General features: G+C 38.1%; 1 protein-coding gene and 1 long non-coding RNA gene across 2 annotated transcripts in view; one reads left to right on the top strand and one right to left on the bottom strand.

The window, feature by feature from the left end:
* Positions 1 to 7,252, top strand: part of boca (LDLR chaperone boca) — a 17,609-nt gene extending 10,357 nt beyond the window's left edge. Inside the window, exons 3-4 of the mRNA XM_067122529.1 lie at positions 1,710 to 1,854; positions 5,391 to 7,252. Coding sequence (XP_066978630.1) covers positions 1,710 to 1,854; positions 5,391 to 5,471 — 226 coding nt within the window. The 3' untranslated portion in view covers positions 5,472 to 7,252. The remainder of the gene's footprint in view (positions 1 to 1,709; positions 1,855 to 5,390) is intronic.
* LOC136849255 (uncharacterized) lies at positions 2,334 to 23,885 on the bottom strand. Its single transcript, XR_010856280.1, has 5 exons — positions 23,386 to 23,885; positions 11,148 to 11,298; positions 7,558 to 7,605; positions 7,254 to 7,304; positions 2,334 to 5,202 (listed from the first exon to the last, which is right to left on the bottom strand). It is a non-coding gene; the product is annotated as an uncharacterized lncRNA (long non-coding RNA).

Below are 23,885 nucleotides of genomic sequence, written 5' to 3'. Positions count from 1 at the left end.
ACCCTTTAAAACTAAAAATACGGTAGTTAGTTGATTCAGAACACTTTCTGCCTTTGCATTCAGATTTACTTTTAAATTGGTATGGTTTTAAATGGTAGTGACTTTTAAGGTTGTAGGTGTAAACTTTTGATTATAAATTGATTTTTAAGAAGCATATAATTGTAATATTGCTTATTCTGTTTCTCAAGAAGTTGGTATCTCATGGAAATGTTTTCAAATGTTTTATGATGAAGCTATTATATTATATCTAAGTGTACACTTATGATGAAGCTATTGTATACAAGTGTACACTTAAACTCTGTCTGTCTTCTTCCTTTGTTTGTGTCCTGTTCTCCAGCATGGTCTTGGTTTGCTGACTCTGAGATCAAACTCTTGGATAGAGTTGTTGTCAGTCAGGTTTATTTTACAAACTCTTAATGTTGACTTATGGCATAGGAATATGTTTTTTGCATATAATGTGGACTTACGGCATAGGAATATGTTTTTTTGCATAAAAATGTACTATAACAAACATCCTCTGCACTCGTTTTTACCTGACCTAGATGTTTTGCTGGCAACATAGGCAGGCTGCTGCTGCAAACAGTGTGTCGTTTTTTAGTATCAGGTTTATTACTACCTAGTTTGCTACGAGTTTTTATCCTGGCTGCAACTGAAATGTGGAATAGTTTAACTAGTGCAGTTTTGGAATCTTGTGATCTCCAAATGTTTCTGCTGATGTCTTCTGAATTCATGTGTATGTTTTATTTTCTGTCCCCTCATATTTATCACCTTTCCCTATAACTTGCCTCTTTATGCAAGCTTTTTTTTTTTTCTTTTCTTTGGAACCCTCTTTGGTTTATAGGCTGTTGGTTCTGTCCACGTGGGTTTTCAGCTGAAGATTTAAAGGAGAGAAAAGTCCACAAAGTTGGGTTTTATGAAGTAACATTATAATAGACAAAATGCAACAGAAGTAAGTTAGCAAAGTTTAAAATTCTCTCTTGAGAATATTGAATTGGAAAGGTGAGAAAGGGTAGTACATCATTAATATCTCAAGTACTCTTCATGTGAGTGTATAGAAAGAGTTGGTTATAATAAAGAACTTTAAAACCCTGCTGGTTGTGATAAAGAACTTGAAAACTCTGCATTTTATTTGCTGAATAAAGGCCACTTTTAGTTGAAATTCTCATAGTTCACAGGGCATAAAAAGGAATAAATGAATATTTTATGTAGAACTGCAGGATGTTTTGAGTGAAATACCTTAATATTAGATATTATTGATGTTGGTGATAATGAAAGCTAAAGGTTCTTGGAACAATGAAGGAATGGAAAATTGGAGCAGTTCTTTCCAAACAAAAAGAATTGATAAAAACTTTATCAAGTCCCTGTATATATTGACCATGACTGCGCAATGAGTGTACATGTAGTGTTTTTCTTATTCTAATGGTATAATAAAATATAGTGTACCAGGGGCAAAGAATAATGAAATAATTTATTTGATACTATAGTTAACAAAACTTCAGTAAGCTGTTCAGTTCATTCTAACAATCAAGTATGATAGTGTGTGCACAACTGTTGAATGTAAAGTAGAGCAATAAACCTTAGAGAACTAGTTTCAATGATTGTGAAGGAAGCAGTTAAACTTTTTATTAAGAATTATTAAACTTCAAGTTTATATGATGTGGTAAGGAACTTTGAATTTTCTGTGAATAATTAGTTTTACCACTTTCCAGGTATATGGTAGATCAGCGCCGTGCCATATTCATGTTTAAGGATGGCGCACAAGCTTGGGATGCAAAAGACTTCTTAGTTGAACAGCCAGAGATGAAGGAATGCTCTATTGAAAACAAAGTTTATCATGGCTATCATACTCCAGAGGTAAGGAGCTTTTTTGTCTTTTTTGTTTAGCTTTCTTGAAGTCCGAAGTGGAGTTGAAGTAAATTTACAAATTTACTTGTAAAAAATAAAAAAATATTAAAAAAGAGATGTCATACATGTTGCAGCTTGTCTTGCTCATTTCCTTGGTAATTCAATATATGTTCTTTTGGTATGGAAATTTTAGTTTATTATGGTAACTTTAGTTCCTTAAATTTATAAGATTTACTTCTAAGCAAACATTTTTTGTTGGAGGAGGCAGCTTTAATTTACTTCTAAGCATATTATGGTAACTTTAGTTCCTTTAATTTACTTCAAAGCAAACATTTCTTGTTTTTGGAGGAGGCAGATAGTGAGGTCTTTTGTGACAGGCAGTGTTTTGGCCCCAAGTGGAAAAGCTGAGTTGGTAACCTGGGACTACCCATCTTAGTGGAATGAAAGATTCTCAACAAGGTTGACTAGTTTGATAGTGCCCCTTTAATAACAAGTAAATGCTTGTATATTTTGAAGCTTATCAGTTTTTACTGCAATTTTTGAAGGTTGTGCATTTTATCTTGGGAGACCTAGTTGATATATTTTCCATGGAGGGAACAAATAGTAAACCTCAGCCTTAATTTTTAGTTTTATTCAGACAATTTTTTCGTTTTATTCAGACAATTTTCTGGCATATGCTATGCTTTTTTATATGCTCTGCATTTCACTTGAACTTTTCTATTGTGAATGATGTTCTTAATTTAATTTGTGATCCAGGTGATAGTAAGAACATTTTGCAGCTGGTGAGAGAACATTACATGCTCTGGTATAAAGAAATTTTCAAGAAACTTGCTACTTTTACATACTAAGAAGTAGCAGGTAGAGGTGTTTGTTTGAGTTGAGGAAATTGGTATTCTGTCATTTTCAGTACAGTAATGATCCAGGTATGCAATTCATATATACCTTCAGGATTGTGGGGTCCATACAGGAGCAGGTACCACGATGCTGCAATAGAAACAGTGTATGATTGTTTGGTTCACACAATTGACTCCATGGGATTTTTGAGCCCATCCAGCAGCAGGTCTTGGTCAATGGAGTCCATACAGTGTAGGCACCACGGGACTCTTGGATTCATCTGACATCGTGGGATCAATGGATTCATCTAGCAGCAAGGAGCATAAGAGAATTATATCTATGCAACAGCAGGCACCATGGCCATTTTGGGTTCATCCAGCAGCTGGCACAGCAGTAGTTAGTTGGACTGTGCCCATGTTACAGCCAGAGATGAGCACTTACAGAAGCAGGGACTGAACTGGTGTTGATCCCATCCAACGGAAGGCAATATGTTAGTTTTGACCCTCCAGCAGCCAGTACAACACCGGTGTGGGGATTGTTAGCTTAACTAGTGGCAGCTAACATAGGAAAATTGGGTCCATCCAACATCAGGCACTAAAAATGCTCCATCTAATAAACAGTAAACATTTACAAAGGGCATTGGGGTCACTCAACAGCAGTCATAATTTCCTTTTGCAATCAGTGGTAAAACATCTTGAGGCAGGTACCATGGGAAATTGGGGTCCATCCAGGAGCCAGCAACACAGGATGGTTGTTCCAACCTGTTGACGACACCAGGGGAAGGTTGATTTCATCCTGCAGCAGATATCGCAAGTTTTGGTTTCAAACAGTGGAAGGAACATGGAGTGTTGCAACCTGCATGGTCTTTTACACAGACCATTCAGAGGCAGGCACTACAGGATAAAATTTCCATATAGCAGCATACACCACAGGGTGATGGATGAGTATGACTCGGCTGCATGTAGCGAAGTAGGATTGTTGAGTCCATCTTGAAAGGTATCTCAGGTAGCAAAGGAAAATTGAGTCCATCCAGCAGCAGGCACCAGAAGTGATGGGTTCATCCAGACAGCATGGCACATAGCAGGGACATCTGAACCATCCAGTGGCAAGCGTACACCACTGATATACCCAAGAGAAGGCCCATACAGATTCCTCACAACACTGTTAAGCCTTCTCCCTGGCTGGTACCATGCAATCAGTAGGTTCAGGTAATGTTAGGCACTATGAGATAGTGTCCAGCCCACAGCAGCAGGCATAATGGTGTCAGTGGCCTCCATCCAGTGGCATGGCATTGCAGGATTGTTGATCTGACCAGCAACAGACAGTGCAGGATTGTTGATCACCATAGGGACCATTGGATACCGTCCAGTGAATGGCAAGTAACACACCAGTGAAGGGCCCTTACAGAGGCTTACACCAAACCTTTGTTGGGAATATCCACTGCACCAAATCTTTGGATCGATTTAGCAGCAGGCATCATGCTGTTGGTTGTCAAAACATCTGCAGACATCTAGGTATCATTGGGTCCATTCAACAGCAGGCACTATTGTTAGGTCAATCCTGCAGCTAGCATTACTAGCTGGTCGTTGGCTCCATCCACCTGCAATGTTCACAGCAGCTTTTATATCTCTGCAGGTCATCCAATGGCACGGGCAACAAAGAAAGGTGTCCATAGCACAGTACAGCATTACTTAGAGACATTGGAGCATCCTAGTGGCAAGCCTTACACGACTGTAGGATCCATCCAGCAGCACAAGAATGTGGGATTCATCCGATAGCACAACAACACTATTGTGGGGTCTATTGTGCAGCAGGGATCACAAGATCCAACCATCCAGCATCGGGCACCGCAGGATCAAGGGGTCCATCAATCCAGCAGCAGGCACCACAATTAAAAGGGGTCCATCCGTCCAGTAGACACCATGGATCAAACAGCATGGATTACGGGATTGTGGGATCCATCCATCCAGCAGCAGGCATCACAGGATTGTTGGATTCATTTAATGGTATGGCATGGCAAGATTGATGGGACACTTAGGGACTGCTCATTTAATCCAGAAGCAGGCCTACATCACTGGATAGTCTGGTCCATACAAAGACAGGTACCACAGGATGATTAGGCCCATCCTACAGCATTAAATGGGTCATTATACTTATAGACATCACAGGATCAACAGGTCCATCCCAGTGCAGTTATTAAAAGGTGGTTGGGTCCATTCAGGCTACAAGCATTGCAGTTTTGGGTCAGCACAATGGCTTGGCATTACAAGATTGATGGTTCATCAAAGGATTGTTGTCTTAATCTAACAGCAGGAGTCACATGGTGGCTGGGTCCATCCAGCAGCATGTTGAGGTCGTCAGTAAAAAGTCATATTGGCTTCATCCAGCCTCTTCATGTCGCAGGAATGTTGGGTTCATCCAGCATCAGGCACTGTGTAGAAAAGCAACACCTTAGGTGCTTGGTCCATCCAGGGCCAGTTACTACTCTAATGTTGGGTCTGCCTAGCAGCAGGAACCACACACCTGTAAGCAAATATTGAGTTATGACATCTGTAACCATCCTATTTTCTGGCCCTATAGCGAAAAATATTTTGACCCAAATATAGTTATCAGTGTAATTTGTGTCCAGTCTAAAGAAGCCATGATTTGAATCCACAGATTTTAACAATTCGATTGGACCTGGTTAGTGACTGTTTTCTTTTTCATTTCAGGGTAAAAAAGAAAAAGCAGAAGCTGAAACAAAGAAGAAACCAACGGCTAAGAAGGGAAAGAAGAGGAAGGAAGAATTATAACATTTTCAGAGTTAGTAAGTTGTTGTTAATTTAGCAGGAATTTTGTATTGTCCAGAGTTTCTACAGTTTCTAAAATCCTCTGCAAGCAAATTCAGGTGTACAAATAGTTTCCTTTTCTGAAGGTTGTAAATTTAATATGACTGACTGGTTGGCTTGCACTTAGTTCATAATGGACATCTATCTTGTGTAGGATATCAAAATACCTTCTAGATTTCTTGGTCATTGTGTAAATTAAGTGCTAACATTTAGTCTCATTGTATATTTATAGAACTATAAAGAATTGTTCCCTTTAAGGTATTGGAGACATTAAATGTATTTATAACAAAAGCTTAAAATAAGGAAATTGTAGGTGAAGTGTTATAACATTAAAGAAGTATTTGGTTTTTGACATAGTGACAAAGAATTTTTCATTTCCCAAAACTTAACCTTGCATATCTGTAAGTGCTATCAAGTACCAGCATTCTCATTACACAAGTAAATAGATCCATGTACACAAAGTATAAAAAAAAAATTTAATCTGTATAGGTTCTGATTAAATCAACAAAACTATTACAGAAGAAACAAAATTAAAATATTAGGCTACATGAAAACCCACAAATTTACTACATTCCTTGAATAAGTTAACATTGTAAATCTGCCACTATTTTCCTGTTTATGGCATTAACAATAAACAAACAAGAATTATCAAAGTATTCTGCTCCATATCCAAATATATAAAAATACCATAATGATAACTCAACCAATACTAGAGAAGCTCTCATGAAGTGTTCATGATGTAGGATCTGGGTCGAGAGACACCATGGGAGAAACCAGATCAAAAGAAAGCTTAAAGAGAAGGGTTCGGAGGAGTCAGAAGGGGCAGTATTGCATGGATACTAAAATATTAAGACAGTAACAAATCACTCATTTTTCAAATGTTACAAAGGAGTCAGTTTTTATTTACATTGTGTACATAGATCCAATTTGTAAAGGATGAATGCTGGCATTTTTTAAACATTTCACCAAATTTCAAACAACTTTACTACTACACAGATAGTTGCAAAATATAGCTTGGCTAAGGACTGTTTTCTGAAGATAAATTGTCATTTAGGCAGTATTTCTTTGAAATATTTTCACTTTTTAGTCTTCCATAACTTCTACAAAATGAAGCATTCTTCTTTTACTCTTCATAGTTTGTATCAAACCATTTATATAGTATCTAATTCAAATGCTCAAACTAAAATTTTCCAGTGCTTTTTCCTTAACGTTTCATTCCAGTTGTTGATGTTAGTGCATAAAGCATGTTCACCTTTTTGTTTGTTGTAGGTGAATTTTTCAGTTTCGCTTTATCATTGAAATTTACTGATGTCACTAGTTAACAGATGAGAAATAGTGTCAGTATTATTTTTGATAATGGACCATTTTTTATCTCGGACTTGATGGCTTTTGAACAAAACTAGGTTAATAAAAGGTTATTTATTCATAATTTTCTCATGCCTGTATACATTTTGTGCAATATCCCAAGTTTGCAATATAGGTTTTTACAATGAACATGCTTTCATGAGTCACCAACATATACAGTAATGTCATAAAATTATGGCTTTCTAGTTAATATTGTTCAAAGCTTACGAATATCTTGCCTTTCTTATAAATAAAATTGGCAAACTACTTAATCAAAATTGGATAGTAGTTTTCATAGAACTAGAGAGAATTTCTAAGCTGAAAATTTTATTCCATTATATTTAAAGAGGTTTCTGGTAAAAATTTGATGTAATGTTTTTTAATAAAATATGAATGACTGACCTTTGTTTTGTAGTCCATTTCTTCCAAGTACAGTATGTTGACTTTTTTGAACTGCAAAAGGAAAGATTCATTAATAATGAGAAACAAAAAGTAATTAAAAGGAATAATATCTTCCAAAGAGATGATTAACTTGCCTATCTTATAAGTGGCATTGACAGACTACTTAGCAATAGATTTAGTTTTCATAGCACTAGAGATTGAATTTCTATGGGAGATTTGTTTGTGCTGAGCAAAAGGAAATTTTATTTGAATATATTTTTTGGTGAAAAATGTATGTAATTTTTTATATTTTTGAATTACTGACCCTTTTGTTTGGTAGTCTATTTCTTCCAAGTATGTTGAATTTTTTGAACTGCAAAAGGAAAGATTCATCAATACAGTAATGAGAAATGAGTATTTACTCTTATCTTCTAAAGAGATTTGTTTGTAAACAGCTTTGTTCTACAAGAAGCCCAAAGCTCATATTACCCATTTTGTTTGTCTTGAAAAATTCTCAGGACAAGAAGTCTGCAAATAGGAAAAAAAAAGTCATAGGTCAGTACTTGGTATGTGCATAGAGATCTATCAGTTTCCATCTGATAGAGATCTCAGTTTCCATCTGTCACAATAGAGTCAGATGAGTACATAATTCATTGTGTGTGTTAATAACATCACAGTAGACAGTTCCAGTGGTAATGCAAAAGTTGTTTTGCATATTCATCCTTTGCACTGCATCCTCCATTATTGTCTCTAAGTTCATTTAATATTTTCTGCTCATGAACACTAGCAGAAAAAAACTCATGTAAAAGGTTTGTCTTCTTTCACCTACAACTGTGGAGTGGATTTGTAGACACCACCAGTAACAAGGATGAGTCATAGCTACTCCTTTGCTGTTCCATTAGTAGATGGACCAGTCCCAGATATGCTTAGGTGAATTTTCATGTTCAGCCGCTTTCAAACTGTTCTGTTACTTTATGGATCATCTCTCGTCACCACTCTCACTCGTTCAAGCAAAGACACAATCTTGACAACGGGAGAAGGGTCCACCCAGCTGTAAGACCCAAGTTCCCTCTGATGGAATCTGCAGGTATACAACTGCATTGGTGATTGGATAACTATTCTCAACCTTCACCAGCTTCAGATGAATGATATTTGGCTTTGGAGCTGACTTCACAAATGCTGTCTTTCCATTTTTTCTTAGGCTTTTCTATCAGTTGTGTCCCCACCACTTCCATTTCCATTATATTTCCCATAACATGTCAATTCAACCCCCGTTGGGTGGTAGCGCCGTCAGTGCACCTCAAGTGGTGCACTGTAGGCATTATTTAAGGGTCTTTGCTGCATCCCATCAGCCCTTAGCTGTAACCTCCTTCATTCTTTTTGCTATACTTCCATTGCTATTCTCTTTCTTTTTCCACCCTTCTCTAGCAATTGTTTCATAGTGCAACAGCACAGCTTTCCCTCCTGTTACACCTTTGAAACCTTACTTTCAATTTTCCTTCCAGTGCTGAATGACCTTATAGGTTCCAGTACTTGGCATTTGGCCAAAATTCTAAAGTCTATTCTTCATCATTTCCCTTCCACATCAGGTACCCAAACCATCTCAATCTAGACTCAGGCTTTTTTTTTTTTTGACACTTCAGTAATTTCTCTCAACCCTCTAAGCTACCTCATTTCTGCCATAACTAACTTATTTTCTTCAGTGATGCCTCTTACCACCAGCTTATGTACCTTGCCTGCCCTTAAGCACAATAGGGACCCTCATGTAGCTGAGTGTGCCAGATACTCACCTTTCAATTATTTCATCCACCTTTAATTTGGTTAACCTCTATCCATATCACCTATTGCTTCTCTTATCAGGCCCAGATATTTAAAACTTTATGTCTCTTCTCCCAGCTTAATTGTAGCTTGTTGGTCATCATCCATTCATTTGTCATGTATTCAGCTTTTGTTCAACTTTTACTCATCCTCTACTTGATGCTTATCTTCTATCAAGGTTTCTCTTTAACTCTCTGGTTTCTGCAATCAAACTATGACATCAGCATAGGATATACACCAAGGGTGGTCCTCCCTTATGTCCTTGGTCAATACACTCAGCATGATGGTGAACGAGGGTTCTGCTTTGATCCCTGGTCATAGTCTCCTACCTGACCTGGAAGCTGCCAGTCATCCTTGAAGTACTTCTCTCAATGGTTGTTATATTTGTATACATTAAGCAATTATTACTGCATATTTTTCTGGTACCTTCTGCTCCCTCAGACTCCATACTAATTGCCTAGGTAGTCATCTGCCTTTTCTAGATTGATACAGATCATGTGAAGAGTTCCCTGCTTCTCTCTCTCTACTGTTCTTCATTACCTGGTGTAAGAAGAATATTCTGTCAATTGTACCAATCCTGTTCGTAAAGCCTAGTTGCTGTCTTATGATCTTGACCTTCTCTCTAAGTCCTCCGTGTGTAATTCTTTGAAATGTTTTCAGGGTGTAGGGTAGGCTATTAATTTAATTCACCTCTAGTTATCACTAACTATGCATATCTCCTCTTAAACTTGGTATTGGTGTGTTCCCTCAATTTTTTTGGTGTGATTTCCTTTTCATTAATTTTCCCTCCTTTCCCTGTCTTCCTTGCCCCAACAGGTATGCCATCTGGTCTGGCAGCTTTAGCACCCCTCATCTCTTTTCTTGTTATATCATTAACCATTAAATTCAGATTCCTTATCCCCTTATGTATATTAGTTTTTTCATCTCGTTTTTCAAAATTAAGCCTTCCATCTCTTTATAAAATGTTTCATGCTCTCCATAGCACTCCTCAGTCTGCTCCCTTGATTGGCTTATTGAGGGTTATGTCCTTTATCCTTTTCTTTCTTGGCTTACTTTAGAATCTTTCCTTTGCCTTTTTTAATTTCAAAATCTTGATACAACTAATCTTATGTTTTATCCTGGGGCTTTTGCCACTGCCCATATTACTTTTTTATTCCTTTCCACGTAGGCAATCTTATCCTCTTCTAACTGTCTCTTCCCATCCTTCTTCAGCTCCTCCCTGCTTTTTGTTGCATATTGCACTTCCTGATTAAACCACTAACTATATATTTTTCCATATTTTACCATTATTTTTCCCAAGATGTCTGGTTTCACCATTCATCAATGTTCTTCATCTCTTGAACGATCTCTTCCGATACACTTCCTTCAAACTGTCTTCCAAAATATACCTTTCTTAGCTTGCACCACTATTTTCTTGGGCCCATGCATTTTCCTCTTAGATTCTTTGTGTTCCCAGTTTCAAGTCCATAATTACTAACCTGCGTTGTGCAGCCACATGATCCACAAGGATGACTTTGCAGCTCTTGAGTTCCACCAAATCTTTTCTTCTGTAAGAGAAACAATGTACTTGACGTGAACTTGCAGCATTCTCGTACATGATCAGATGTTTGGCCATTTACAATAGACGTTTGCTCTTCCCATGTCGAATGACAGTGCAAAGTCTGTTATCCTTTCACCTTCTTTATTTCTGTCAGCATAGCCATGTCCTCCGTGGATGCAACTTATAGCATTGTTGCTTGTAGTAATATTGTTTAATGAAATTTGCTTCAAAAACAGCCACTACCCAAATTAAACACTTGCATCTACACATCCCTAGGCAAAATGATAACATTTTGCCTCGGGGTGTGTATCATTCAAAAGAAAGAGAAATAATCAATAGAAAAAGACAAGATATCCAAAACTAGAATGGATCATCAGAGCTCATATCACTGAGAAAATGTATTTACCTGTGATCACAATACAATTAAAACTGGGGTTACAATGCCTTCAGTGACTACCAAAATAAAGAAACGTCCCATCAGAAATATCTCTGGTAAATAGAAATGTTGCACCAAAGTATCAAAACAGTTATAAATATATCTGAATATGAGCCCATACCTGAAGAAAGAAAACTCCTGAAGTTCCACTAAATGAAAATGCTCCACTCCTGAGGAAGAGACAGGAGATCTAGGATCCTCTACATAAAACCTTCAAGTCACACCATGAAAGCCAAGTTCGCTCAAGTGGTTCCTTCAACAGAAACTAATTTCTGAAACAAATAAAAACAGAGGTCTGCTTAGCCAACTTTTCAAAAAAGATTCAAAAAGATTCTGCTACAAGGTATCATGACAGGAAAGGCAGTACTATTAGTCAGCCTGATGCAAACACTGCATACTACCTCTTACAGAGACATACCATGAAATATCAGAAAGTTGGATCCATTATCCAAGTACACAGAATATATAGAATGAATCCAAGTACACAGAATATATAGGAAAACCTCATAAGATAAACATTACAAGTTATCTGGCATCAAGTTACCTGGGTCATTGATGTCAAAAAGATGTTTTGTTTTTCCACATGTTAGCAAGACAAAAATTAAATTTCCAGATAAAATGGAAGAATCTACAAATATTTTGTAGCATATGATTGACTAGTTACCACATCATAAGGAATGCATTCTGAAAAACAGCATGCAGTACAACAATAACTAAATTATGAATACATATAGAATGCTAAGTTTTAGAGTATTAAGGGTCATTTTTTCAGATACTCAGCTTCTGTAATAAAAATACCATTTAAAAATATACGTTATATCCACTCCAAAAATTCTGGTCAACCTGTGATTTCCCATTTCTCTACTGTCTAAAAGACAGTAATTTCCCAGTTACTGAAGACTTGGGCAAATGTTTAACAATCAGTGGACTAGGCAATCATCACAGAAAGGCTAATTTCCCCTATCCATCAGATATCTATGGGTCGACTGCGTGTAATCTAAGTGCCAGTACCCAACAAAATTAAACTTCGCCTCCTTAGCACTTGTTTAAACATAACCACTGCAAAGCGCTCCTTAGCACTTGTTTAAACATAACCACTGCAAAGCTTTTAACTCTATGGATGGTCAGCAATGGAAATTTCCAGCGACTGCAAATGCAAAGCAGTCCTAGAATCATGATAAAATTGCAATATGCTCTAATGACACTTAAGCGTCTTATGGTAGTTCTCCCCTATGACTAAACCTTCACCAAACGCTTCAAACCAAGTGCCAAGTTATCAAAGACATTAATGATACCCTTGGAAGCATCAAACTCCAAAAGTAAAAGGAGACTATGAGCCAGGTTATATCTATGTGAGAACATTAAAACCCGTGATAAAGGGAACATTATCTAGCCATTTGTGTCCGAATACCCAACCATTAGAAAAAGAGCGAAACAACTCAACACTATCAAACTTATATACAGTATACCAGATACAAAAGTTTAAAATAATCCAGCTGCCTTCCTACAAGCCATTAAAAAAAATTAAGATGCCTTTACTTCCTTCAAATTTGACTCATCAGACAGACTATTCAGGCTGTGAAGAAGAGGATCCCTTCTCTTGGAGAGAATATATTAAAAAAAAAAAAAAACACTTTCAACCTACCCAAAGAATTCATCTATTGCCATTGAATCCTCCTTGAGCATATCTGGCTCATTAATACCCGATCTGACTAAGACAGCGAAGGAGAATGAAAACCTTAACTCAATGGTATTTTAGCTCAACTGACTTCCTGCTATCTCTGAGGGCACCATAAACAATAAAATCCAGTTCAGCAGCTCAAAATATGTTTCGTCTGTGAAAAGGAAACCAAAAGACAAAAATGAAGAAGGTTCTTCATTTACCAGTTAGAGACAATGATAATGAATAAGACATGCGTAAAATCCAACCTATCCTAAAGATACCAAAACCCTAAAGACATTAAAATGCTGACTGTCATTGTTACTACAAATCCCACTTTTTCAAGAAGACCAAACTTTTTATAATGTCTGCATTTTTTAAATCATAATTCAGGAATTGTTGTACGAAAGTCTTGACAGCATAACATTTCAAAGAAATGCTTATTTACAAGCTGTGGCTAATAGTGCAATTTTAGACGAACAATTGACCATTTGTCCCTCAGCCTTCCTCTCAGGTGTGGCTTAAGTTAAAATGATAATTCAAAATAAATTCAGCTCCCCCTCTCCATTCATACTAAGTTCTTTCAGTGCTCATAATCCTGTCTGGTGATGAAATATGGATTCAGAAAGGGACATTAATAAAAAATAATGCAGTGACTTGGTATAATGAGAGGTCAGTAATCTCTCATAATACTTATGATAACAACTTAACTGCTGTAGACTACAGCTTATGTTCTTCCAGCGTCCGTTCGGAGTTTGCATGGTCAGTCAATGAATAGTTTGGATGTGACGACTTTCCAATCCATTTACACATGTTAAAAACACCCCAACTGAATTTCTTCCTAAATGGAAGGCTGGAGAGGCAGACTGGAGCTAATTCAGTTAGGGTGTTAGCGTGGCTAAAGAGTGCGAATCTTTCGTGGTGAAGTTTATGACTTAATTACCTTTCAGTAGCCTTAAAAAATGCTCTTGATTTAAAACCTAATAAATATATCACAGACCTTACAGTTCCATAACAGAACAACTATGAAGTGGTCATGGAAAAACCACTTAAAAAAACCTCTCTATTAATATGCCCTTGTCAGGCAGCGAAAGTATTCTAAAAACAGCAAAAGTGTAAAAAAAAAAAAAATCTAAGAGTCATGGCTGCACTGCATTAATGGAATCTGTACCAAGTCACCAATGAGAGATGTTTGGGGAATAATTTGAAAGTATAGTGGCATGTTTGTTCCTTTTCATTTACCCACTTTTAAAGTGTATGATACTCTTTAGTGGTCCTTACCAAGTTGCCGCTCAAGTTTTCCGAGTTCCAAGGAATTCGTTAATCTTATATTTCTTGACTCTTGGTTCTAATGGCAAGGAGACTTGCAGTAAACTGCAAAATTTTCCCCGAGACTTCAGTGATACTCTAGTATTCAAGATATCATTGAAAAGCTACGGTTGCTAGGAAAAGATACAGTAATGTACGTGGTGCAAAACCATCTCCCACAAAATGTTAATTTTTTCTCAATCATAAGGGAGACTGGTATACTACCTAAGGGCGATCCTGTGTGACAAATATTACTGCACAATATTCTGGTATTGTCGAAACTTGAATGGCTATGAGGAGGGTTGGTTGTTCAACAATGTACAAATAAGTTAAAAGCTTAAAAAAATGTTGACTCAGTAATAGTTGTCTTGTCTGCGGGTGGTATTGACAATACACCCTACTTTTCACCATAAACTGTGAAATACGTGCAACATCCATAACTAACGTGTTACTCCTATGAAGGCTAGGGGGAGAATGTATTGAGCATCAAACTGGACTGTTTGAGGGCAATTGATTGACTCGATAAGCACTGAGACAATCACTGTAAAAAAAATTGCATCGTACATGGCGACCCTAAAAACTGGAAAATTTCCATCACCGTTCTAGTTAAGTAAATCAGTAAGGTTGCCCCTGAATTCACTAGGTACAGGTTAATTGCTCTAACAAGTGTTTATGGGCTGAAAGAACACCAGGCAAGTTCGGTATTTGGAATCTGAAAGCTTCTCTTCATCCCCTGGTTGGTTTTCGAGAGGATCAATCTACCTCAGTTCCACTGCTTTGATTATCCAACCAGATTCATACAGGCTCCTATAAGCAATGTTTTATGGGTTAATTTATTAGGATTTTTTTTGTTATACTGTTATTCACAGTCCGTTCTCTGTTATTTGAACCAGCACCGTTTCTCTGAGACTGGAAGAATTTTTCCTTGCGTTCAGTCACACTGAGGGCATGAGTCTGATAAGGGCACAGCACATATCAAACCACTGGGGTTTTCTTTGATCTTGAGAGGGCGTGGGATACTATCTAGCGATATGGAATAATCCAGCAATATAAAATATGTATTCGCGGCAACATGATTACATTATTGATACTTTCTTATCAGTCAGAAAGGAATACTCTCTAGCCGTTTTATTCAGGAGGATGGAATTTCTCAGGGAAGTATCCTTAACGTTACATGTATTGCGAGAGCTATTAACATCATGTCAAGAGCTCTCACTTTGTTGACAAACTGGCAACCTACTCTACTAGCTATGATGCTATATTAGCCTTCAAACATTTGCTAAGCATCAATGTCATCAGTGAATGGACTGATGCACTTTATTTCAAATTTAAACATCCAAACCGGTCACCGTACCATTCATTGGTTGTAGAAACACTGACCGGTCACCGTACGTACATTCATTGGTTGTAGAAACACTGAAGTATAATCCACTTTAACTCAGAAAGGTATCAATTTACCTCAGGGAAAGGAAGTGACTGGTTTTTATAAGTAATATTTGATTCTAAATCCACTCTGTTCAGTCACAATGCTGCCCTAATGTTGAAGGCAAAGAAATCTTTTAAATAAATCGAGTATTTCAAAAAGCTGTCTGGTCTTAACTGAGGCGCAGATAAGACATCATTGCTGAGGTTGTACAATTCATGTGTAGGGGTCCGAGTTGAGTATGGCTGTCAAACAGTCTTCTGGACATAGCACCAAATTGTATATTATAAGCATATTAGAATATGCTGCGGTGCATTTGGAACTAAGCCTGGTGAGAGTATTTACGTGGACAGCAACGAAGCACCACTTGACTGGCGGAGGAAGGAGTTAGGTCTGCGTATTTCTGCCCCTACTTCTGGTCGCTTAAAAAATTGGCGACTCGACAGATGTATTGGGCAAATATCTTTTAACCTATTTCCGATTCAGTTAAGTAAGCAAGTTAATGAAAATTTATTTCCGTACCAAAAATCCTAAGCTACTATTTGCCGATGGTTCAGTCAGCGAAAGGCGTTGGTTGTGCTATAATCCATATGCATTACCATACGTAGATCAGTGACCTGACTGTGCATCTATATTTACCACAGAGCTGACAGCATTAGTTAAGGATTTGGAACTAGTTTCAAATAGTAAGGAGCAATGTTTTGTCATCCAGTATACTGTGACTAAGGGTGCATCAGATTTTCCTTAAGATTTTAATAGTTTCCACTCATTAGTCCAAAAGGCTCAAGAATGGATCTTTCACCTTCATTGTCGGAACAAAACTTAAATATCTTGGATTTCCTCTCATGTGGGCTTTTGCAGTGATGAGGTGGCATACATGGAAGCAAAAGAAGCTACTTTAACCGCTGGTAATACATTGAGAAGTGTCCCCCACACTGATAATCATGAAAGGATTAATAACGTCACATATCTTAAGGAAGTGCAATAGAGGACCTGGCCCGGCTCCTTGCCAATACCGCAATCAGAGATCCAAAAGCATTAGGGATACCTGAAGCTCCTGGCCTACAAGTTATAATAGCAACCGAAAGGCTGAAGCTGTCTCAACTTCAATGTGGGTTGCCTTACGCTTATGTATGCTTGGTAGTGGTTCGCTAGCCTGTGCTAATCTGGTAAGTTACTGGAGATTGCGAACATCCTGGTTCATGGCTCACGATTTTTAGGAAGCTGGAGGAGAAAGCACAGACTTCTCCTGAGATCTCTTGTTGATATTTTGAGTGAAGGTAACTCGGTATCTTTAACATTTACGTAGTTTTTAAAAATTAATTTCTTCATGTACGAATGTATGTGAATGACAGTATTTATGCTTTAGTAAGCCAAATGGCCAAAATTTCATACGTTCATTCAGTGTTCTCTCTCTTGACTAAAAAGAGGCTAATTTAACATACATTTCACTGTTAAATCCATTTGACCTGTGTTACTCCTGGAGCCTGTCATCCATCCCCATTTCGTAATGATTACCTGTGGGTGACAAGCGTATATCCAACACGTGGTCTTGTTAAAATTACGCTGGTCCTACTGTCGAGGTGATTGGAAGCCCTTCATTTCATCCAATGGATGGTCTGATGGCCGGCAGATTCAAAGTTATACTATCCCAGCTAGCTTGCCACTTATTTCTTGTGTAAGAATGGCTCACTTAAATACTCCATATTGGATGTTTCTGCTCTCGTAATTATGTAATCCCATATCCTCTCTGGTTGCCCTATTTGATCACCCGAGTGAATTTATCGCCACAAGGGATTTATCCAACAAAAACGCACCCTAATACATTTGCGTGACAGCAGGGGAAGGAACCAGACAGTCCTAAACTTCTAGTACCAGGTGGTGAGAGGGCATAAACTGCCTTAGTGAGGATACAACGCTGCTTTACTTTGAATAAAAGTATGAAATTTTGACCTAAACTCCTGCGTTAAATAATGCATATTTGACAGCTTCTACCACCACATACATTTCTGCTGTGAAGACGGAGCAGTAGGGTAATGTCTTATTCATATCTCCAGCTGTAACAGCAAACCCATCTCCCATCATTCGACGTTGCGCTCTCTCTCTCTCTCTCTTCTCTCTCTCTCTCTCTCTCTCTCTCTCTCTCTCTCTCTCTAAGACCTATCTCCAGAGGTTAGGTTATTCGCTCTCTCTCTCTCTCTCTCTCTCTCTCTCTCTCTCTCTCTCTCTCTCTCTCTCTCTCTCTCTCTCTCTCTCTCCTCTCTCCCCTCTAAGACCTATTTCCAGAGGTAAGGTTATTCGCTCTCTCTCTCTCTCTCTCTCTCTCTCTCTCTCTCTCTCTCTCTCTCTCTCTCTCTCTCTCTCTCTCTAAGACCTATCTCCAGAGGTTAGGTTATTCGCTCTCTCTCTCCCTCTAAGACCTATCTCCAGAGGTTAGGTTACTCTCAGACCTATCTCCAGAGGTTAGGTTATTCGCTCTCTCTCTCTCTCTCTCTCTCTCTCTCTCTCTCTCTCTCTCTCTCTCTCTCTCTCTCTCCCAAGACCTACCTCCAGAGGTCAGGTTATTTGTAGCACGTTGTACTGGTGTCTTCAATATTTATAATTGGAGTTATTTTTCGATGTTATGGTTTTGGTGATGTACCCCCGGCTTAATTCCTTCCGCAGACTGAAGAAATGCAAGCAAGCCGGAGTCCCTGCCTATGCTTTCCACTGGTGAAATTCTATAGTCAACTGTGTAAATGCACCACATCAAATTTTTCTTAATTTGTTTTGTCGGCAGATTTATAAATTTGGTAGCCATAATCTAACTTTTTGGTAACCATAACCTAACTTCCTTCAAGTCCAATCGGGTTATTTTTTCGTTCTGCACCGCTAGTTAAAATGCAATTGCTGAATCTCTCGGAGGGGTCAATTAGTATGAGGGCCATAGGTCAGTTTATTGTCAAAAATTACTCCTAAAAGTATTCCACTTTATCCCCATTTGATAGAATGCTTTCAGTTAAGAGGGGGGGTTGGTACTTCTTTATGTGTTAATATGATCGTTTTTATTTTATGAGGCAAGATTTATTGCAGACTGAATGTTCTTGAAGTTCGTGAACATGACCCTTGGATCCCAGTGGAAAGGTCTATCAAAGTGCCTCCAATCAACTCTTCGCCTCTGGGATTAGATATGTTGCATTCTTTTAATGTCCTATTGGTGAACGAATTGTGGTAAATATCGTATCTTGCCGGTGATCCGTCATTCATCAAAAGTATTGTCACTGAAAAGCAGCTGTTTAATAAAGTTTCCTCACCTATCACACTCAGTAACCCCGCCCCCTCCACCACATGGAGTTTAGCATCAAATTCAACCATTGATAGTAGTTGCTTGTTGTTTCCCGACATATTAGAGGCGATATTCAGGTGTAAGTTTCGAGCATAAATAATACAACCAATGCGGATTGGAATAGCCCAAGACTCTTAGTACCGTGTCAAGTTACATGGTGCCGTGCTTAATTAACCTAAGAATGATATAACCTTTGGTTGAAGAAAATTTGTGCATAATAACTCTCCACTTCTAGTTTCTTACAGACTAATTATCTTAGCATCTGAGGGGTCTAGGACAACATGCCGTGATTAGCAGCAGCAGCAGCAGCAGCTTACAGCAGCAGCACAGCTTACAGCAGCCAGCTGAAGGTTATAGCCTTCATATCATATGCACCTGCCTTGAATAGTAATCAGAACTACCATCTTGCAAAGCTCCTCTCCATCTTCAAAAAGAAGGAAGACAAGCAATGATGGCTTGCCACTCATTCTGCTGTTATGGGCTTTCATACCCTTTAAAATTTGGCCTTTCCACCTGCCTTCCTTTCCTCACATGGTTCCACATTTATGATCCTTTGAGAACCTTATGCTGATATTTCCAAGGTTTTTATGGTACTTCAATAAAGCCCGGAGAAGAATTTCTGCAGTTTTACTTTCCTGATAATTTAAGTTTAACAGTCGGCGTCATGATAATGCTTTCCTAACTGACTGTTCTCACACTGGGTTTTTTTTTTTTAACCTAGTCTTTACTTTTGTACAATGGTCTATAGACCTTGTTTTGTACAATACAGAATTGGTGATGAATCGCTGATAAATTGTCAGAGTACATCGCAAAAACAAATATTTCAAAGGGTCTTTCAGATACACTCCGAGATAATTATATTTTCATATTTCATTTCTTACTCCTCCAGTTTCTTTGCCGATATCTAACCTTCCCGAAACAAAATATTGAAGGGTCAGTAGTTTGGAAGGGGACCACGTTAATTCATTCGTAGTTAAGGGTCTAGATTAATCTTCAATACTATGAATTCATGTACAATTAGGAGACCCTGCTGGACGGTATTCAGCAACACGAAATGAGCTAAGCTAGGGGGTGGAACTTTGCAGTATGCATTGGTTAGTTAAGATTAGAGCCTATGCTTTGTGTTGCTTATTATATTTTAAAACTTTTCTACCTACCAATGACAAGCTCATTATCGTCCAAAACGTTCATGACTGAAATCAAAGCTCCAAAGTCAGTGCTTCACAGTGTAAGTCTGCGAGGAAAACTGTCCTCAAAATCATAAGTGCAATTACTAGAAACTGGTGGAAAATCTCAATCGAATGTCATTTATTACCGCAGTCGTCGATCCATTTATCGAAGTTTGAGCTTGTCGCCATTGATCGAATTTCACCTGTGTCTACTCCAGTTAGCCGAGAAAACCCGAGATTACACCTTGGCATCTACAGTTCATACAACAGTTGACCATGTCATTCTGTTATAACAAGTCATTTCCATCCCAAAAACAGTTTCATTCAGCAGTTGACTATGTCAGTCGTTATAACTTATGTCATTTCCATCCCATCTACAATTTCACTCAACAGCTGATGATGTCAGTCTGTAAAAACTTCAGTCATTTCCATCCATCACCCACCATTGTTAAAACAGATGTCAATTCTAGGGCTGTTCTCATTCAGGTTATTGCTGAATCTCGTTGGATGCTTTAGAATTGTGTGTTAAAATGCGGTAGAGTTTTACTTTAAACCATAACCGTATTCCCAATTTGAAAATAAGATTTTCCTATGTTTTAGTGTGTTTTGAACGTTTCTGATATTCATTTCGGTAGTAAAACAGTTATGAGATAATGGAGCACCCACTTACATCCCACAGTTACGGGGGACCACAGCAGGAAGCATTAAACGCAGATGGTATGACTATCAAAAGCATCTTTTAAAACAGGAAATAAAAGAAAGGATCTAGGAGAGGTGGAGGGGGTTGGAGGGGACGGGTGATATGGATACAATCTGCAGAGGTTAGTTGGGATATAAGCGAAATGAAAAATGGCCAAGCTTCAGGTCCATCAGTGGTGAAAACTGAAATGTTGAGGTACTTATATAGAGAGGGGGGAGGTAGATTAGATACTGAAAATGTTAAGGCCGATCTTGTAGGAGGAACTGATGCCAAATGGCTGGAAAGAAAGTCTGATGGCAAACATGTTCAAACACACAGAAGATATGTAGTGTTGTAATTTTAGAGAGACCATACGAAAGAACGAGGGCAGTATTAACAGCCTGTGCCAAAACAAATGTTTTAAAAGTTGGTTCACATCACTGATCGGTATTTAGCCCATTTCTGTTAATACTGGTTACGGATGTACCGAGAGATGGGTTTAGTAACGAAAATATCTGGGAATTTTAATAAGCAGATGTTCCGGAGATTACAGCAGACTCTTAAGAATTGCAAAAAAAAGGGTAAGCGAGTGGTAAAAACCTCTTGAATGAGGTGATACGAAGGTAAATCTGGGTATAAGTGGATTATGGTGTCCAGCAAGGCAGGGAGGGGTTAGGTTATTTGTGAAAGATACAAAGGGACTAGAATTAAAACAGATAGGAGATTTTCAAATAATCAGGGTCTGCTTTAAGCCAAGAGGGAGTGGAAAGTTGAGGTTGAAAGCCGTATAAATGCAGCTTGGAGGATATGGAGGGGGATGACAGGGGTAGTGATGATGAATGTCACTGACTAAAACTGAAGACCTATTGTACCGTAATCAGACCAGCGATGATGTATGGTTCAGAAACGTGGGTTCTATAAAGGAAAGAGGAACAGAAACTAGAGTTTAAAGAGATGAGGATGCTGGGGAGGATTTTGGGGATCTCTCCGCGTGGGAGGATAGAGAAGGATGGAACTAAAGAAGGATTACCGATTTGATATGAGAATCGAGATTGAAATGGGAAGGGCATGTGGTAAGGATGACTAAGGAGGAAGGAGTGAAGTGGATTTTAGGTAGAACCTGTTAGGGGTAGGGCTTCAGGAGGGAAGCACAGGATTAGATGGCGTGATAAAGTGAGGAAGGATTTGGAAAAGAAAGGGTTAGTAAAGGAATGTGGGTTTAAGACACGGGAGTACATTGGGAAGTTTAAGACACTCATTGGGAAGGCGCATCAAGGAAACCGACCTCTTAGCTTAGGGATAGTGGCAGTTTAAAGATCCGGGAATTTGGGTAGGGGAGAAAACACGAGGTGTGAAATGCTTGGGTGTAATCTCGCTTTGAAAACAATCAATAAGCTTCAACTTAATTAGAATCAGAGCTTGCAGAAGTATCACGGGGCCGTTAGGATACATCCCTGTATTTCACTGGTTTTATTTTTTCCAGCACCGAAAAACTAGGTTTCTCACTGTGGCTGCCCAAGAAGCAGGATATAAATGGGTCCATATCTATAAAACTACTAATGTGTTACCGAAATGAACGCCACAAACGTTCAAACACGCTAAGATATATTTCACGTGAAATTCTGCAATACAGCCAAAATAATCCGAAGAAAAGAGATGCACGTCCTCACCAAAGTAGTTATGACTGAGAATTTCAGCTTGCTTTTTTTTCAAGTTACGTCTGAATTAAAAAATCTGAATTGGCGAAACTTGGAACAAAAAAAAAAAAAAAATCAATCGGGTTTCAGCCATGTGAACGCAACCGCATCTCCAGATGAAAATAAAAAACCTTGAAAATACATTACCCATCCTGATCCTGACCCATCAAGCACCGGGGCTAACAAAATACGATCGGGAGCGAGATGGATTAAAATCAAAATAAAAAAATTCCAATACCTAGAACTGGTATTGAAGTAACTAAAATACCCGCGTTGGATGCCCTATAGCAGAATGTGTTTGATACGCTCCCCAAATATGTCACCTTCTGCCTGTCATTTTTGGGCTAGTCATCTGCGTTAAAATTCATCGTCCTGTCAGCTCTAAACCAATTTAATAACTCTAAAGCTAACATGCATCATTTTCTGGCAGTGTGGTCAACCCAGTAAGCTGCTATCAGATAGGTCACTCCTTTTCAATTCACTTCAATCCAGCTAGGTGAAACCCAACCAGGGTCCTCCCCTAGGCTATTAAGTTTCTCATTACTACTCGAGCAATAAGAGACTTCTCAATTCACAATTGGCAACCAAAGCAGAATCAAATTAGCAGAGTAAAACTCACAAAATCATGCGAACGAGAACACTCACACACGCCATGAATACAAACTACACACACACATACATATATATATACATATGTACACACACACACACACATATATATATATATATACATATGTACACACACACATATATATATATATACATATGTACACACACACACATATATATACATATGTACACACACACATATATATATACATATGTACACACACACACATATATATATACATATGTACACACACACACACATATATATACATATGTACACACATATATATATACACACATATATATATATATACATATGTACACACATATATATATACATATGTACACACACATATATATACATATGTATATATATATATATATATATATATATATATATATATATATATATATATATATATATAGGAAGCCTAATCCAAAATGTAAAATATTCAAGTCGTGAAATAACAAAATCGTACAATTACTAACTTAACTTCAAGATGGCTTGCGTAAGAATATAACGTAGCGTAGAAATCTAACATCACAACACCGAGAGGTACTACCCTCCCAAAAGCCTGAAACTGAATGAGGTCTTACGCTAGTTTTACCTACTACATTGCTTATATACCGGCGGCGCTGCCGGGACAGACACTATTCCCTAACGACCTCTTAAACTGCTGCTCTACAGTTCTTCATTTTTCCGAAATTCTCCCTAACTAAAGCAGGTAAAAAAAAAAAAAGGCATTAGTTGGAAAACTGTGGCCTGTATGTATGTATGATAGAAATATGTTTTGGGGAGGTCTGTGAAGCAAAATGCATCGACACCACGACTGAATACTAACGATGCACACACACATACGTTATACATATATACACACACAAGTCCAGTAGGAAAAGTGAAAATGGAGCAGTACCAATCGTTCTGGTATTATCCACATACTCATTTCCATGGTACTGACTATACAGAGGACAAGAGGAGACTGTCACCT

The sequence above is a fragment of the Macrobrachium rosenbergii genome, chromosome 20 (genome assembly GCF_040412425.1).
Source record: "Macrobrachium rosenbergii isolate ZJJX-2024 chromosome 20, ASM4041242v1, whole genome shotgun sequence".
Lineage (NCBI taxonomy): Eukaryota > Metazoa > Arthropoda > Malacostraca > Decapoda > Palaemonidae > Macrobrachium > Macrobrachium rosenbergii.
The sequence above is the reverse complement of the archived record's forward strand: the minus strand, read 5'-3'. Positions and strand labels throughout refer to the sequence as shown.